Source organism: Varanus komodoensis, unplaced genomic scaffold, assembly GCF_004798865.1.
Source record: "Varanus komodoensis strain SLA01 unplaced genomic scaffold, ASM479886v1 scaffold24, whole genome shotgun sequence".
In the NCBI taxonomy this organism is placed as follows: domain Eukaryota; kingdom Metazoa; phylum Chordata; class Lepidosauria; order Squamata; family Varanidae; genus Varanus; species Varanus komodoensis.
In genome coordinates this window covers 11,642,670-11,661,310 of record NW_025335641.1, presented here as the reverse complement: position 1 = coordinate 11,661,310, position 18,641 = coordinate 11,642,670, and the positions used below count along the sequence as shown (strand labels likewise).

Sequence of the window (18,641 nt, the reverse complement as noted above, 5' to 3'; positions counted from 1 at the left end):
CCCATGACTGCTATCTCTTCATTTTGTGCCATTCTATCTTTCTAAGGGCCAGAACAGACACTACTTTAAATGTGATTCTAGCAGCTAAGTCATTTTTCCAGCTTAACTCTAGATTATTTGCTCCCAATCTGGATCAGGACCCTAGCACAGGGTAAAAGGGTATTAAAGATCAGGATCATCACCTCCCACCAACTGCAGTATAAAAAAGGAAAGGCTGCTGCTAGATACATATCTAAAGTAATGCCCATTATGCCCAGAGAATCTGAGCTCAGGGAAGGACCCCAGCAGCCACGTAATCCAAACCCTACAGTCATAACCTGTTTGCACAAAAGAGTGGCAAACTGTGGACTTCACCCCATATGTGCCACCTCCATTTTGAATCTGATCAAACTGACTGAAGGACATTTCCTGGACACTACAGCTTAACTGCGGGTTAAATAACTCACAAGTTAACCTATTAACTAAGCATAGGTTGACTGTTGGTTGCTTAACCCACAAATAATCATAATATCTGGATTCACACTTCATAAAATAACCTTCAATCAGACTGATAAGAAGCTGAATATTCAAAATGGTGAAAGCATGCAACCCCAGTAAAGTGTTGATCAGTTAACCCAAGGTCTGCTGGGGTTCCATGGAAATTGGGTCAGTACCAACTTTCCACCAAGATGCTTCAACCAGTAACCCTTTTGCTCGTACGTGCAGTGAGTCATCTGTCCAGAAAGGCGAGCTGGAATCCATCGGCCCAGTGAGAATAAGAATTCCTTCTGGATGAGTTCTGTCAGATCCCCTAGCTTTGATCTGCTTTAATTTGGCAAGCATATCACATGCTTATTACACATCACATGCTTATTACAGATTGTACCAAGGATGTTAATGAAATGTGCTGAATACATAATTACAAACCAGTGAGCGGAAGTGTCAGAGTGCTGGGCTGGGTCTTTGGGACCTGGGTTCTTCTCCTCACTTGCCCACTGTGGGTCAACCACAGGGTTATGATGATGATAAAATGGAGAGGACAGCTTTGTAAACCACCTTGGCTTCCTTGCAAGAGGGAAAAGGTGGGATACAAAATGTATTATATTATAGAAATGCACACCCTATTGTAGCTGAACACCCAAGGACACTTGATTCTGGTGAGAACAGGTTAGGTGCATTGCTGGATGTAATCAAACAAGGCCTTTTTTAAAGGCCTTTATAATCATTTCCATTTAGTACAATTTCTGAAAGAAGCAGAGCTTTACCTTGCAGTCCATCTTAAGTATATGCTGAGCAATGACCTTGGCATGGTTGTTAGTGAACACTTCCTTCACTCTTTTCAACATTGCTGTCTCCAAGGGCTTGTTTTCCAGGGGAAGGAGTTTTGACTCAAAATCATTCGGCCTGAAACCAGAGACCATCTCGAGAACTGGTGCAACAAAGACGCTGCTCTCTTTGCTCATCTCTGTCTGGGCTGCAAGAGGATCCACCGAGCTCAGCAGAGAACCATGGTCGTCCAGAATCAAGTAGCTCATTTCGGAATCCCTGGATGAATGGGTCCCGTTCTCGTGTGTTGTAAGATGCTCGACAAAGCTGTTCTTCGCACACAAAGGTTGCTTTGCCCCCTGGCTGTCTGTGGGAATGGCCGTGTTCAGTTCGCAATATGGGCTCTCTGAGCTGTGTGTGGGTCTCAAAAAGGGCACTTTGCTTGGCTTGGGGGGTGGCTTGGGGTACAGCTGGCTGTCGGAACCCCGGAGAATATCGCTGACTTGCAATTCAGAGGCGAATCTCTGGAAGACCAGGGGACTCAGAGCAGGTTCACTGCCTGTTCGGAATGCTGGTGACTTTGGAGAAGGACTAGTTTCACTTTCAGTTCCCTGAGATGGATACCTTGAACCTGGAGAATAAAACAGGGAGCAGATACGCAAACGTTAAACAGCCGAGAAAACTCTCTTCTGCACCACAACCAAACAAACCTCCATGGGCTGGAGTGCAGTAAGCAAGGTCTCTCCCTTAGAACACAGCACGACCTAAATGGAAAAGGTGATCTCTCAGGCACCCTGTGATCTAGCCGGAGGATAATGTTTTTATAAGATAATTTCAACTTCCAGAAATTGAAGCAATGCATGCACTGGCCCATAAGCTATGGCCCAAAGATCTTTACTTCAACGAGGAGGCAAGGACATGTACATGCCAATTGCATTTGCCAGTCCTTCCCCCTACTGTCATCTCCATTGGTGTTACATTTTGATTGTCAGCTCATTGGGGCAGGGGACTGTGTTTTTTTTTTTTCTTCTTTTTCCTATATAATTTTGTAAAGCAGCTCAGACACTGGAATAAATAGAGAGACCATGTGAGGCAGGCAAGGGTGCCAAGAAGATGGTGCTTTCCTGATAAGGAAGTGAGAGTAGTGCGATGAATGAACTGTGATCTCATTATAATAGGCCAATTCTTAAATTCTCAAATTCATGCACAAGAATAGGCCAATTCTTATATAGGCCGATTCTTATACAGTCAAATTCATGCACAAGAGTTTGATATCAGCAGGCTCATGAAACCCAATAGGTCTGCAGAAGTCCAAGGAAAAGGAAAAAATAGGGAAAAAAACTTCTAGGAGTGAAGGGGGGAAACCCAGTTAAAAGAGAACTGACCAGGCTCAGTGGTCACAGAATGCGGGTCAACTTTTGACAAGCCAGTGAAATATCAGGGAGAGTGGAGACGGAACGGAGTGTCTGTGAGAAGGGCTGGAGTGGCTGGAATCCTTAATAGTGGCATGTTACACTGCAACATTTTGTTGCAGGCCCCAGTTGTCCTCTTTCTGTTTCTCAGAGAATATGGCCATGACGACCCGTATGCTGTTCTGGTTAAGAGTACTAGATGGAAGCTGGGGTCTGGTCCCCACTCAGCCATGAGACTGTGGGCTAGTCAGAGTCTCTTAGCCCAACCTGCCTCACAGTGCTATAGGAAGGAGAAAATGGAGAGGAGAAGAAATCTGTAAGTCGCCATGGGTTCCTTGCAAGAGAAAGAAAGGTGGGATATAAATGCAGCACAATAATAAGAAGAATGCATCTTTCCCTGTCCCCAGCCCTCTTTTCTTCTCTGCATGTTGCCATGTGCTCACCACCTGGGCACTGCATACCTGGGGAGGAAGGCTTAGTGAGGATATATGAAAAGGCCTGGCTCAGCGGACAGTTTGCATTTGATTCCTCAAATCTCCAGGTACGGCTAGGAAAGAACTCTGGCTGACACCCTGGAGCTCAGCTGCCGACAGTCAGTGCCAGCACCTCTGGGCTCGATGGACCAACCGATGAGGAAGCTTCCTATGTTCCTATGAAGTATCCCAATACCTGTCATTTTCTGCAATGCCCTGGAGCAGCACAAGCTAATGTGGAAGAAGGAAAGAAATGGCTTTCCAGGGCACCCCTCCCTCGGCAACACGCACAACACCCCACAAGCCCTTCCCCCACAAAGCCTGTTCACATCTGAACTGAATGAGTGAACCGGCCCCATCCGCCGCTGCTGGAGCATTCTCAGATGGCCATTATTTCCTGGGCTAAAACGTTCCAGATCACACAAATTCTTCCCCATGCCACGTACTTCGGTTTAGAGACCGTTCAGCAGCAAACTCCAGCACTGTGTCGATCCTCCCGTCGAAAATCCCAGAAATACAAAGCAGCTGCACTGTCACATCAATCTGTGGTGAGTGTGATGATATTACAGGCTGTGCAGTCAGAGGTGGAAAATCTCCAGGGCTTAGAATAGGAGCTGGTTTGTAACTGAATCTGATGGGCAGAACCAAAACAAGGGCTTGTGTCTCACCGGGAGGGCCCCGCATTCTGCGCGGAAGAACACTGGCTGAAGCAGGGAACCTGAGCACACGAGGAGGCATGGCAGGGGCATGGAAACACCTGCGGGGCAGGGGACACCTAGGGGGACTTTGAGGCACATACAAAGCCTGGCACTTGAGAAGCAAAGCTCTCCCTGGCTGACTGACTGACTGACTGACTGAATCAATCTCTCTCTCTCTCTCTCTCACTCACTCTGTGTGTGTGTGTGTGAGAGAGAGGGGGGGGAGAGGGGGAGAGAGGGAGAGAGAGAGAGGGAGAGAGAGAGGGAGCGCACGTGTGTGTGCAAGGAAGCCCCTCATCCTCCAGAGAGGTGAGGCAAAACCAGGTCCCACCCTTTCATCTCTCCTTTGGTTTCTCCAAACACACGCAGCACAAAAACAAGAGCGAGGCCCTGAGATCTGTACACCCATGTCCTACACGTTCTGCAGAGCATTCAGCCAGTCCACTAATGGAATTCAGTTCACATTTACTCTTGATCCATGCCTGACATACCTATTGGCAGATAGCTTTCTGACTGAGCCTTCGGGGGGAATCTCTTTTCCTGCACATGATCCAAACATGCTGGGTGGCTACCACTTTTTTCCTTGTTTCTAGAAGAAGAAGGAAAAAAAAAGAGACACAAAATGTAATTCAGACTTTTTTAGAGTTCAGCTCTTCATTTTGGGGCATGGTCTTCTCCTCTCCTCTGGAAGCCTCAGGATAACTAGATCCCAGCCTGGTTTGCAGACTGTGGGGGTTGCAGGAGAAGGAATAGGAGAAATTACGTCTGTCCTAAGGCACCAGGCTTATGGAGTCAAAGTGCCAGGACTTCTTAGCAGGTATGATAAATCAAGGCCTCTAGCAAGAAAACCAAGCGGTCTGACTCACTCTGAGATCACTCCCAGGGCTGTCTGCCTACCCTCCACTGTGCCGCAGTGCCACCGCTGAAACAGCCGGCGGGTGGTGCTGCAGCTACTAACATCACAGGAAGCAGCTGGCAAGAGGGTCCAATTTACGCCTGGCTCCTCGGCCACTAAACATGCAAAGACGTTGCCCACCCTACCCGCTTGCTTATCTCCAGGCCAGAGGCATATGGGATCCAGGATTTGCAGAGCGAAGCCGAGGAACTTTTGTGATGCAATCTGCCACCTCCCTTAGGCTTTTCTGTTCCCCTTGAAATTAGCTACAACTGCCACAGTAGCTAGAGGGAAATTAATTTTTCTAGGGACAGTATTTTGTTAGGAGCTGTTCCTTTAAGGCAAAGTATTTCACATGCCCCTGGTGGAGACAACCACTCCACTAGGCCACGGCAGAAGCTGCACAACTGCCTGCAGCTCTGGTTTTGCCTCCTTCAAATCAAACTACTGGATCAGCATCAGCTATGGCCTGATCATTCACTGACCCCCAATCTCTGAGTGATGTTGCAGAAGAATCTGCCCTCGAGGCACACACAGGCCGAAACCTAGGCCAAGTGCGATGCCTGGAGTGTTCTCACTTTTCAAATCTGGAATAGCAATGAGGCTCTGCTGCAAGAAGGAAAGTCTGTCTTTAGTCTTTTTACAGTCTCTGTTAATGAGAACATGCCAGATCCAAAATAGCCTGAAGTAACTGTGTTAAAACTAAGCGCCTTCAACTAAAGCTAGCTTGGTGCAGTAGTTACAGTGTTGGATGGGGACTGGAAAGGCTTGAGTTCAAATTCCACTCGGCCATGTGGCTTACTGGGTGATCCTGAGCCAGTCACTTAGCAGAACCTACCTCACTGGGTTGTTGTGAGGACAAATGTATACACGGGCTTCAGTTCCAGCACGGGAGGTGGGTGGGGGGGCTTCCTAAACTGTCTCAGAGGAGAAAATTAGCAGGTGGAGGCACCAGTCTCCCCCCCTCTCCCCCAGTTAGTCTAATAGCAGTTTTTTGATTGGGGAACCCAGTAGGGAAAACGGGTTAAGGAGCCCAACCACCCATTTGGGCCACATCAAGCTTCCCAGAACTGTTTTTAAGCTTTAAAAATGATGCCAAGAGACCCACGCAAAGATCTTTTGCACCACAGTTCGCACGGCCCTTAGAAACATAATGTAGTTGAGGCACGATCCAGTTTTCCACTTTCCCATGGAACAAGGTTACAGTACCTTAAAAGGTTTCCTCGGATTGAATTCTGCTCCCTAGCCTGCCGATTGCATAGATTAAGGCTCAGTCTCTTGGGAGTTTCTCCTTGTCCCTCAGTAACACTGCCCTCTCTTTGTAGAATGGGAGAGACACTGTACTTTTCCTCCAGACACCTCAGCGGAACGGTCCTGTTGATGGGCTGGAATATAATTGCTCCACTCTGCTTTGAAATTCGCCTGCGGTTTCCCACATAGCACCGAACCAGGCCGGGGATGCTGTCAAAACTTTCATCCTCAAAGTGGTATTGGACACGACAGTAAGATTCGTTGAGTCTCAAAACAGTTTTATTGATCTTGAAGTGCTGGGAGATGTTTTTCCACTGACAGGTAAGAACAAAATTCCCAGGGCTGGAGAGAGAGTCTCTAATCAAGAAATCTCCATCCCGCTGAACCAGACTCTCAGCAACCTTGAGGAGAAAGAAGATGACTGTTTGGATCAAAATATGATTAGTTGCTATCCGATACTCCTGCTGCTTAGTTTATTCTATTGAAAGCTTCTGCATTATCTCATTCCTTCTTTAGGAAACAAAAACATACAACTAAATCCAAACATCTTTTACACATAAATATCCAGGTTGTGGAAGGGAGATAAAAAGTATATCCAAGATTTGTTCTAGAATCTGTCCATCACCAATGTTCAGCAAAGTTGGCTCAGTCACATTCTCTCCTTTTCTGGAGCATTTATCAACCAATAGCCCAGTTTTTCCATGTAAATGCTCCACCAAGCTTTAATCAGCTGTTCTGTCTCATCTGGTATTGCCCTTAGTTCAATGCCCAACACAGACAATTTTAGCTGCTCTATTGGGATCTTGTGAAAAAAATGTCTTCTTGTCTGCTCAAATTCTGATTTATCTAGAAGCACAGGTAGAATTCAAGAAATAGCCTACCAAAGGTGAAAAGTTTGTTCTGATCTTTACAACTTTTTGGAATCAAAGCCAAGGTCTTGTGTTTTAGATTCAGGAGCTACTTGCAAGAAAAATAGGAGGAGGAAATTCTAATGTGTACTTGGCAGTCCCCCATCAACAAAAGATTCCTTCTTTGATTTAATTAAGGGGGAAACTTTGCAAATTAGAGGGTGCACGCGGACTGTGAGCCTTCAAAATTTGTTACTTATTGAGAATATGCGAACAGGGGTTGTGATTTTGTGACATACTGTACTGTGAAGTGCATTGATAATCAGAAAGCATCTGGTGAGCTTTAGTATTCACCTGGCTCACTTTGTTTGCAGCTCAGACATGGAGGCCTGCTGTGTTTGCAATCCATCTAACACAGCTAATACCGGAAGCTGTTGCCTGTGAGAACTCTTGCCTCAATAAACTCCAGATCCATGCACCACTCTAAAACCTTTTCTGCTGCTACAAGACTCTTCTGGAATGTAAAAGCTCTTCTGAAACTTCCCAGGGTACAATGCACACTGCTCTGTGCAAGCCAACAAAGGGTTCCAAATGCAAGGAACTTTAAGCATCCTAGCCCTGGAAAGATGCAAGCCTGTGATGGTATATGGAATGGTGTAAATCAGCCTTCTCCAACTTGCCATGGGACATGGAAGTTGCCAATTTAAGTTATTATCATCTTACTTAAAGGAAGTCATTTCTGACGATCAAGAAGCAGGGAGTTCCAGAGTTGAATGGATACACAACTCTGAGGACCACAAGGTGTAACAAGGAAGGGCTTGAACCTTCCCACTCAACCTATTGTGGCATTCATGAAATGGCTTTCTGCCTGTATTAGCTGGTTAGTGTTCATCAGGGCCACAGTAAAGGGGTGGGAAGGTTCAAGCCACTCCTCCTCATCCCAAACAGTCCGCACAGCTGTGCTTGGTTCCCATGGTGGTTGTTTTTCATTTTTTTCCTACCCTTATTCATGTTTTCAATTTCTATGCTGCCCCACAGCCGAAGCTCTCTGGACAGTTTACAAAAATCCATAAAAACAGACACTTAAAAACAAAACAGTTCTATTTCCTCCTCAAAGTGCCCGCTCAGAATACCTCCAGCCCTCAGAATGACAGGCACCAGAGACCTAAGGTGGGCAAATTATTTTTTCTGTCCAGTGGCAAATTTTGGCAACAGGCAGGGTCAAAACTGTCTCCCCACTTCTCTGTCTACCAGCTGTCCCTCTCCATCTTGGATGCCTCCAATGTGAGAAAGCCCATGATCTTCTCAGGTAATCTATTTCACTCCCATATTGCTCTTAACATTCAGGTAGGTAGTTTTTTCCTTAAGTTCAGCCAGAAACTGATTTCCTGTAACTTACTATTTATTATATCTATATCCCATATTTCTTCCATTGTGGAACTCAAGGTGGCTACCTGCAGTCCCCAGGGGGTTTCCCCACCAAGCTCAGGCCAGCCCCAGACCAGCTTAGCTTCAACATGGTTCTTTCTTCAAACCACACGCTGAGCCTGATATTCCATGTCCTATACCCAAGGGCAGTGATGCCGAACCTTTGAGAGATCAAGTGCCCAAAGGGCAACCCAAAACCCACCTATTTATCGAAAAGTGCAAACACTACAATAAAACCTTAAAACTGAGGTTTTGGTTAGAAAAAACACCTTACAGCCAGTACAAGCAAATCTATCTATCTATCTATCCTTAGCAGTGCACTGACCGGCCATGCGAAACCTTGAACGAGTCGTGGCTAATGAGCCGTGGCTCGTGAAATCATCGCCTGGCCCCACGACTGTTTCCTGAGCATGCGCATAGCCCTGATGTGTGCTGATATCTGATCATCAGCTGCTGGGGCGATGCTATGGCGACTTGGCTCGTGTGCCGATAGAGAGGGCTATGCATGCCCACTGTACCATGTTTGACATAGGTTCTCCACCACTGCCCTGCCGCTACCCCAGTGCACTCCCCTAACCCTAATATAGGCTTAAAGTTCCATTAAAAAGAGGGAGAATTTGAAAAAGCCTTCCTTCAGGAGCTTTTCCTACACAGCTCATCATTTCTGCCCATTCCAAACACATGCCCACCATCAAAACCATGCCTGGACACCTCATCTTTCTAACCCTAACTCTACACAAGTGCACCACCCTAGATTTCAACCTAAAAAAAAAAAATTTCAACCTAATATAGAGCTAAAGTTCCATAGAAAAGAGGGCGGTTTTGAAAAAGCTTTCCTTCAGTATCATTTTCCGCACTGCTCATCATTTCTGCCTATTCCAAACACATTCCAACAATAATAACCATACCAGGACACCTCATTCTTCTAACCCTAATACTACCCTGGTGCACTCCCCTAACCCTAATATAGCACCAAAAATCCATTGAAAAGAGGGTGTTTCTTAAGAATAGACTTCCCTGAGCAGCTTTTTCTGCACAGCTCATCATTCTGCCTGTTTCAAACACATTCCCACCATCATAACCATGCCAGGACAGCTCATCTTTCCAAACCCAAACCAGCCCTGGTGCAACCCCCTAACCCAAACAGAGGGATAAAATACATTTGAAAATAATGTAATTTTGAATAAGCCTTCCTTGAGTAGTTTTTTCTGCACTGCTCATCTTTTCTGCCCATTCCAAACACACTCCAACCATCAAAACCATGCCAGGACACCACATTTTCTAACCCTAACCCTACCCTCGTGCACTCCCCGAACCCTTACATAGGCCTAAAGTAACATTGAAAAGAGGGCGATTTTAAAAGAGCCTTCCTTCGGTAGCCTTTTCTGCACTACTCATCATTTCTGCCCATTCCAAACACATTCCAACCATAATAACCATGGCAGGACAGCTCATCTTTCTAACCCTAACCTACCCTGGTGCACTCCCCTAAACCCTAATATAGGGCTAAAGTTCCAATGAAAAGAGGGCAATTTTGAAAAAGACTTCCTTGAGTAGCTTTTTCTGCACTGCTCATCATTTCTGCCCATTCCAAACAAATTCCAACCATCAAACCCATGCCAGGATACCTCATCTTTCTAACCTCTAACCCTAACCTGGTGCAGTCCCCTAACAGTAATAGAGGGATAAAATACCTTTGAAAATAATGCAATGTTGAAAAAGCCTTCCTTGAGTACCTATGTCTGCACTGCTCATCATTTCTGCCCATCCTAAACACTTTCCAACCATCAAAATCATCCAGGACACCTTATTTTTCTAACCCCAACCCAGTGATGGTGAATCCTTTAGAAACTGAGTGCCCAAACTGCAACCCAACACCCACTTATTCATCACAAAGTGCAAACATTGCAATAAAACTTGTAAACTGAGGTTTTAATTTAGAAAAAATAACCCATAGCCCATCCAAGCATCTACTGACCGGCCATGCAAAAGCTCAGACGAGTTGCGGCTAATGAGTCGTGGCTGTGACATCATCACCTGGCGCCACTACTCCTTTCTGAGCATGCGCATGGCCCCTACGTGCGCTGTTATCCAATGCTCGGCTGCTGGGGCGATGCTGGGTTGCTTGGCTTGCATGCCGACAGAGAGGGCTCAGCGCTCCTGCTGTGGCAGGCGTGACATAGGTTTGCCACCACTGCTCTAGGGTGAGAGAGAACAGCCCCCCTCTGTGTGAGAAGCTTTCCAGGACTTGAAGAGTGTTATCATGTATCTCCCCACAAAGCCAAATATGCCAGATTCTTTCATCTTTGTCCTCATCCTCTGAACCTTTCCAGGTTGCCTGCATCTTTCTTATACTGTCGTGCCCAGAACTGGATGCACTACTCAAGATGAAGTCTAACCAGTGCTGAGTGGAGTGGAACTGATACTTCATGTGCTTTCAGAGGGATTAATGCAGCCCAAAATAGCAGTTGCCCCTTTTTGCATCCACATCATTGCCACCTTATGTTCATCTTGTGATCTGCAACAATTCCAAGAACCTTCTCATGTCTGTATTGCTGAACTCTGTATCCTCCATCTTGTAACTATGCACTTGATTTCATTTTCCTAGATGCCATTTCTCAATATTAAATTTCATGTGCTGTTTTCAGACCAGCACTCCAACCTATTCCTGCCAACTTTTTGTCATCTGCAAATTAAGTATTTCCTGCACCCCCTTATCCAAGTCAGTAATAAAAATGTTGACGAGCCCTGGGCCAGGACTGAACCCCAAACAAAGGTTCTTCATGTGTTACTTCTCTCCAGTTTGAGAAGGTGTCATTGATAAAGCACTCTGAGTCCAAATCTGTAGGCAACTGTGGATTCTTGACTGTTGTTTCATTTAGACTACTTTTTGCTAGTTTACTAATCAGGATACATTAGTAACCATGGAGCATTTTGTCAAAAGTTTTGCTTAAGTTAAAATATGTCATGTCCACAGCAATCTCATGGTCCACAAATTCTACCAGGTCAAAAAAATGAGATATAGCAGGGTTCGTTCTTGACCAATCACACCAGCTTCTAGTAATCACTGTATTGCTTTCAAGGCATTTACAGACTGACTGCTTTATAATCTACACCACAATTTCCCAGGAAATGATGTCAGACTGACTGGTCTGTAGTTCCAAGGTTCCTTCTTTCCCCGCTTTTTGATGGAAGGGGCAACATTAGCCGTTTCCCAGTCATCAATTCACCCATTCTCCCTGATTTCTCAAGGATTATAGACAGTGGTTCTGAGAGTTCCTTCCTTTATTACTCTAGCATGCAGTTCATCGGGCCCTGGAGAGTTGAACTCTCTCAACGCAATTAGGTGTTCCTCGACCATTTGCCTAACCATCTCATGCTGCAGTCTTGCCTCTTCAGCCTGTACAGGGAGACCATAGACCCTCTTTTAGGAAAAAAAGTAGCAATTGCACACTTCCGCCTTTGTCTTCTTTTATCATTTGCTATCCTCACTGAGTAGCTGAACCAACATTTCTTTCCTCAGTCTTTCATTTGCACCCCTCACTAACCTCAGATCATTCTCAGGTTTATCCTTCTTGAAACCGTCCCTGCAATTCCATGCTACTGCAGGGACTGAAACCTATCTATCTATCTATCTATCTATCTATCTATTTAAAGCTTTGATAGGCCATCCACTATAAGCATCTCAGGACAGCTTACAAGAAGGAAAAAAGCATTTCTATATCATTTGATTAGCATAATGTCCTCAAAACAGTTTACAAAATCTGGATTTCTATTATTTGAATTTGCTGATTCAACAATGGATCAACATTTTCTGAGTTATGCAGATTCAGTAGACTTGTGGACTAGTTATTCATTTTTTGGACGGGTGGAATTCTACTGATTCACAATGTGCTAACTCATTATTAGTGTTAATAGGAATTAGCACAAATAACATGACAGCCTGGGGATGTGCGAAATCTCATTCTGTCAATGATGAGAGTGAAAGACACAAGAACAGAAGCAAGAAATTCCATACAAGTGTTGCCTAATGCCTTAACTGGCTTCCCACATCCACATTTTTAAAGGTGACCACTACAGCATCATTCATATTTACTCAGTTTTAGAATAAGCATGCTGCCACTTTCAGTTGGAATCAAGCCATTTTTGTGGCCAGAGCCATGTGTATTCTGTGGTTTACAAAATTAAAAATAAGAATTTAGCTACTAGAAGATTCATGTCATGCACTCGGAGGGAGAAGTTCATCTTATCTTGGTTCTGCCGATAGAATCAATTCTGTCTGCAGAATGATAGCACTAGATCCAACCCAGAATAAATTATCCAAGTTAGATAATCTTAGTTTATCCTTTAAGAAACATCCAGCATTTACTTATGCAGGTTGTCAAAAAATTTGTAATTCTCTCTCCAGGAAAGAGCTGGCCTAGAACAATAAAGGAACAAGCAAGAATTGGAAACTTGCTTGTTGTTGCTTTCCTTGAGAAAGCTGGGATTTTCAAAATAGGCTGGAATGCAAAATTCTGTGCCAGGGAGTGGATTCAGTCCTTATGTGGCAACCCTGCCAAAACTCTGAATGCCTGGCTATACTCCCAACTACAGAAATGTAAACACAGGTCACAGAGAAGTTTGTAGCTCTCGGTGGTGGTATAACAGGGCCCAGAAACTAACTATACTAGTCACACAGAGTGAGAGTAGATTGGGGTATGCTACCAAATAAGGGTTCTGGCATATCTCATTGGGAACATATTTTCCTAGATAAAGCAACAGGCTGAGGAATATTGACAGGGAAAGCAATACTGGGATCTTACATGCCCCCTCCTCTGTATCACCACTGCTCCAAATGGGCAACCGATACACTGACCTGTATCCATGTCAGCACTCACGTTTTGCTTTACGCTCAGAGTCAGGAAGGGATAAACGTCTGGGTTTCCTGTCCTTAAACAATCCTCCTCCCAGAATAACACACTCAAGTGTTTTCTCATTGTTTTCCTGAATAGATGCTTGGTTTGAACCTTTGCATACATAGAAGCATTCCACCAGTTTGCTGAAAAAAGGAGGCTGATAGACTCACAATGAAACTGCAACATAGGTGAGTTTAGCAACCAAGAATCAGCTAGCCATAAAAATGCTGGCAAAGGCCAAGAGAGGACGCACCTGTCGTGGAATTCGTCCGTGATACCAGGCATGACTGCGCAAATCTTCACCACTCATCTGCAGCTCTTCTTCCAGTTCTTTCTTCAGTTTTTCTGGGGAATTTTCCATAACTTGTTGCTCCATATTTCTCTCCTTTGAGAACTGCAAGAGTGAAAGAGAAAGAGAGCAAGAGAGATTGAGAGCACTCAGTCATTTCAGGTCTGCTGAGAAAAACCTTATGTTGCTCAAAACTTTCGTTCTGCCCCACAGGTCAGGAGACATGCCATAGCCAATGGAGCTCATGTGTTTTCAAGCCTTTGATCCCTAAGCAGTATTTGTGAAAGCTACTGACAGGTGAGAAGCTAGGTAATGATTACATATTGTGAGATGTATCATGAGTGTTACACCTGGATCCTTGAGATAATAACTGGTGTTTGTCATTTATGGACCTGCCCAGTAAAAGTGCTTTATGGAGAGAGAGCAAGAAAGGGAGAGAGGGAGGTACCCAGTTTGAGAAAAGGCCATAACAGTTGTTAGAAAAAGGCTTTGCACACTAAAGGTTCTTAGTCTTAGCCCTCAAGAACTCCAAATGGAGTTAGGAAAGACTGTTGCCTGAAACCTGGAAGACTGCAGTCCATCAATGCCGACCATACTGGGCTAGATGGTCTTCCTCCATATAAAAGCCTCAGGCCCAAATTCCATGTTTTGTGAAGGTTAGGAATTATGCCTGAACAATGTTGCCAAACAATGAATACTAAAAATATATTCACAATGATCCTGTAGTCCATATGATTTTCCTCTATCAGCCACCTAAGTTCCTTGCTTTCCAAACACCGGCTTATTGAAGCTCATTTGGCCATGATACAGAAGAGGGCCTTTCCAGCTGAGGTGGTGGCCATGTGGAATGACTTCCCCATTGAGATCAGGCAGGATCCTGGTGTGGCGAGCTTCAAAGGCAATTGAAGACCTGGTATTATTATTTGCCCTGGTATTTCCTTGACCACAAGCAGAGTTAGCTGGCTATTTTAATGATATTTTATTAGTTTAATCACTGTTTTATTATCTGTACAATTGGTTTTATTGAATTTTATCATGTGAAACACTTAGGGATCTACTTATTTATTTTAATAAAGAAAAGCAGTATAGAAATTCTCTTAAAGAAGAAAATAAATGGCGATTCTTTCTAACCTTGGTAGTTTCCCACAGCTGTTTCCTGCTCTTCCAACTCCCAAGAAGCACTTTACTGTTAGCAATGTCAACTATCCCTGGTTATTTTAATAAGATGCTGTTTTATTGCAGTTATACAGTTTTAATTATTGCTCTAATTGTATTTTTTCAAGATTTTATCTTGTGAATGGCTTTGGAAATTTTTTAAAACGAAAACTGGTACCGAAATCCTCTGAAATAAAGGAATACATAAGCCGGACTCTGATTGCTTCCTTTTCCTTTGGTCAGATCACCTGCGATTCCTGCAGCAACATTTTTGTTTGTTTTTGAAAAGGGACTTTTAGAGGTGTGTTCTCAGGAAAGGCTGCACTTCAGCACTGTCACAGAACATGCTCTACATGGTGAAAAGTTCCAGGAACACCTTGCAAGATCTGCAGTTAAAAGAGTTAGATAAACCAAGATGGGGAAAAACCCTTGTCTGCTAGAGACCCTGGAGAGCAACTACCAATTAAAATGCATATTACTGGGCTAGCGTGACATGCAGTCTGGCCTGGCTTAAGGCAGCCTCCGGCCTGTGCTGGAGACTGAACTTTACTTAACAGTTTAGCTTCTGCAATCAAAATCATGAAAATGACACTGACGAGGCTCCTTTACCACATGAATTAAAATTGGCAAATCTCATTCCACCAACCAGCCAGTGCACAAACATCCCGTGATATATAGAAAAAGATAGTTCTTTTTAAAAAAAAACACTGAAATATTATATGGGCAGTTATTATGTCATGCACTGAAGGAGATCTGAATCAGAGGCCCCTGCTTGGGAACGAGATCTTGGAGTCATGGTAGAGACACCAAGGAAAATATCAATTCAAGGTGCCACAGCTATGGAAAAGACAAATGCCAGCCTAGGAATTATTAGAAAAGAAATTGATGCGGGGGAAGACTACCATTATCATACCTACAGTGAAGCCAACTACTGTATAAATTTCTTGTCACCCTATCTATGAAAAAGGATATTATCCAGCAACCGTTCCCAGCCAGTTGTCTTCCAGCTGCCTTATACTGAGTCAGACTATTGGCCCAACCAGCCAGGTATTGTCCAAACTGACTGAGGTTTCAGGCAAGAGTTATCCCAGCCCTACCCTGAGACACTGGGGGCTGCACCTGGGGTCTCCAAAATGCAAAGCATGTGCTTCACCACTTCTCTTGTCCTGACCATTGATCATGCAGCAAGAACTTGATAGAAACTGCACTCCTAAACATCTGGAGGGTAGAAGGTTGCCCACAGCTGGATGTTTTGAAAGTAAGATGGCTCTGTCCACAGCTCTGAGCCATGATGGTTTCATGCAACCTCCACACACAACAACCAGTTATCAATTAATGATCAGTATTGGAGCAATCACATAGCCCTGGTTCACAAGGAACACAATGCAGGTGAGCAAGTTTTCAGATCATGCCCTCACCACACACCTCTGACCTTATCAAGCAGCCCTCTCTCACTTCCATATTTCCACCTGACGGAGCCTTTGCGGACATTTTCCCACCGTCTTTCTAGGCTCAATATCAGTGATGTTACAGATGGGATTCTCATCCCAGGAGCTTCTATTGTGCCTCAGCTGATATGTCTTTCATGAACAGAGAATTAGGAGATGCAGGGTTAAATCCAAAGATGTAATTTGCTTCCTCCCCTCCAGTGTGCTCTAAGTTCACACAGATAGCTCCCAGAGGTTGAGATGGCATTTTAATTAAGTCCAGCTGGGTTGCCTACTGCTATTACAGATTTTGTTTCAAAAGTCAGACATCACTTACAATAGTCTTACTCCTACAGAGCAGAAAGCACATTGTTTGGTTTCTATCAACACGGGCTTACATGATGCCAACAACAAATTTTGTATTGTTGTTTTTCCATGCCCATAAATTGAATGAAAAGACCACACTGACATGGTAACATATCCCATTTCAAAGGAGGGGGCTCTTAAACTTTTTAATCTCATTTTATAGATACTCACAAGTGACCCCATTCTGAATTTAAGCTGGAGGCAAATGGATAGTTTTTAAGTTAAGTAGTTTCCCAGGCCATAACAGCACATTTCTGCTGGCCCACTTTTAGCCTCTGCTCAAACAGGATTTGTGGGCTTCCAAAAGAGGGTTGACTGAACGCAGTATGTGCTCTACGTCTCTTTGTTATGTTAAACAACAGCAACAAAACTCAACCACTTGTCTCCAGCCTTAAAGATACTCCCAGTGTCCATCACACATAAAACTGCTCTAAGCTGCCTCTTGCCAACCTCTCATTTTCCATGGCCCCTTCCAGTTCTCTTCGTCCAGTCTTGATCCCTCTCACCTGGTGGCCATCCTGGGGGAGAAGTTTCTGCTGCAATGCAGTAGATTTGACTCCTTGCTTGTTTCATTCCGTCTGATTGTTTGCACAGACCACAATGTCCATCTGTGTGCTACACGTAATCTCCGTTCAGCCTCAAAATGCACCCATCCACAAGTGGAGATGAATTTCCTTGTGATCCAGAAGAAGTTAATGGTGCTTTTATGCCTTGGCCATGATATGCAAATTCTATCTGTCCATTTCAGCACATTTCTTACTGGGTTTGGATGCTGCATCCCGTAACTAAACTCTCTGAATGCCGCCACACTACTGATAGCACCACACTACCGCTCAGCTCTCATTCTGGATTTACAGTCAAGTTAACAGTCTCACAGAGCAACCCTGCAATCTGCCATTGCTCCTTTAGTTCATCAGATGTCTAGGAGAAATCCTGTGCAGGAAGACGTCAGCGACAGTTGCGATTTGGAGGCTCACAATCAGGATCACATTCAATTTGGACCAACATGAAGTTGTTTCAGCAACACCAGAAAAAGAGAAAACCAGCTACTACAGCAAAATTTCCCTGCTCTTCAGCACTTTCCTGATGAAGCGGCCCATCAAAACATGGCTAGATTCTGAAGTATTTGTGGCAGCCTCTTGCTTGCTAAATAAACCCTTGCTTGCTACGTCTAAAGAAGAAGCAGAAATAAAAGTGACGCAAAGCTGGAGACAAAATGATTGTAGGCTGTATGTTACCATGCAACAATAACCACAGACATATTTTTCTCCATGACTGTGTATCTCTTCATAGTAACTTGGATGAGCTCCCAAGCTTGTAGTAATGTGAATATGTATCTACAATACTTGAAAAACACCAGAGGATATATCCACTAAGGTCCTTCTACAAATGCTTTCGCCTTTGGAGTATCCACTTTGAGAATTCACCCTTACAGGGCAAAGAAGGGGTGCCAAACCTCTTTTAGCCCAAAGACTAAACTCTTGTTTCATAGGCGTCTCTGGGATCACATTCCAGGGGTAGACGGGGCTGAAGGTAAAAGAGCCAGGGCCAAAACCAACATATTTGAGTTTAAAGCTCTTATTGCTGGTCTTATTTTAACTGGGAGCTAAGAGTATGATTGTCAAGTTCAGATCAGTCTAATTTTAACCTTTTACAATAGGGGGAAACTGTATAAAAACCAGGTTGGAATAAAAAAGGCCAGCAGAAACAGTTAAGTAGCAGGCTGGAATGGGACCCTTGAGAGAGCAGGATTGAACCCCAACTGCTGAGAGTCTACACTCCCACTACAAACTGTATTGAGACACAGGATTAGTTACAGACTCCCTCAAAAGGTTCTTTTCTCATTAAATTAATGACCACACCACAAAAAGTGCCTTGCTCCACTGAAGACAAGGCCAGGAAGAAACAAAGCTCCTAATGACGTTTCAAACATGCTGGGAACCCAGGCTGATTCTGGTATTACCTTCCGATTTTGCTTTCGAAGGGCATGGTTTTAAAGGTATGTTGAGGGGCTCAACATCAAATAGTAGCATTTTCTATACTTGTGTGATAAATTAACAGTTGGGGGCCAGCAACCCACCATGTCTTGTGAAATTATATTTCTGACAATGTATATTTAAAATAGTTAATTTCCAAGAAAACTCACAATGTGGACTGAAGTCTTTTGAATTGCTTTCCCACTGTTTGTATTGTTCTTCGCCATGTTTAAAAATAATTGAACTGTTATGAATTATTAACACTTAATAATCAGCTTAT

The 18,641-nt window shown here is 44.1% G+C and overlaps 1 protein-coding gene across 2 annotated transcripts in view; it reads right to left on the bottom strand.

The window, feature by feature from the left end:
* BCAR3 (BCAR3 adaptor protein, NSP family member) overlaps positions 1–18,641 on the bottom strand; it is a 140,666-nt gene that overhangs the window by 13,416 nt on the left and 108,609 nt on the right. For both annotated transcript variants that reach the window (XM_044432198.1, XM_044432197.1), the window contains exons 5-8: positions 13,402–13,542; positions 5,933–6,375; positions 4,320–4,417; positions 1,245–1,876 (exon numbers count right to left, since the gene is read on the bottom strand). In XM_044432198.1, the coding sequence (XP_044288133.1) occupies positions 1,245–1,876; positions 4,320–4,417; positions 5,933–6,375; positions 13,402–13,542 (1,314 nt within the window). The remainder of the gene's footprint in view (positions 1–1,244; positions 1,877–4,319; positions 4,418–5,932; positions 6,376–13,401; positions 13,543–18,641) is intronic.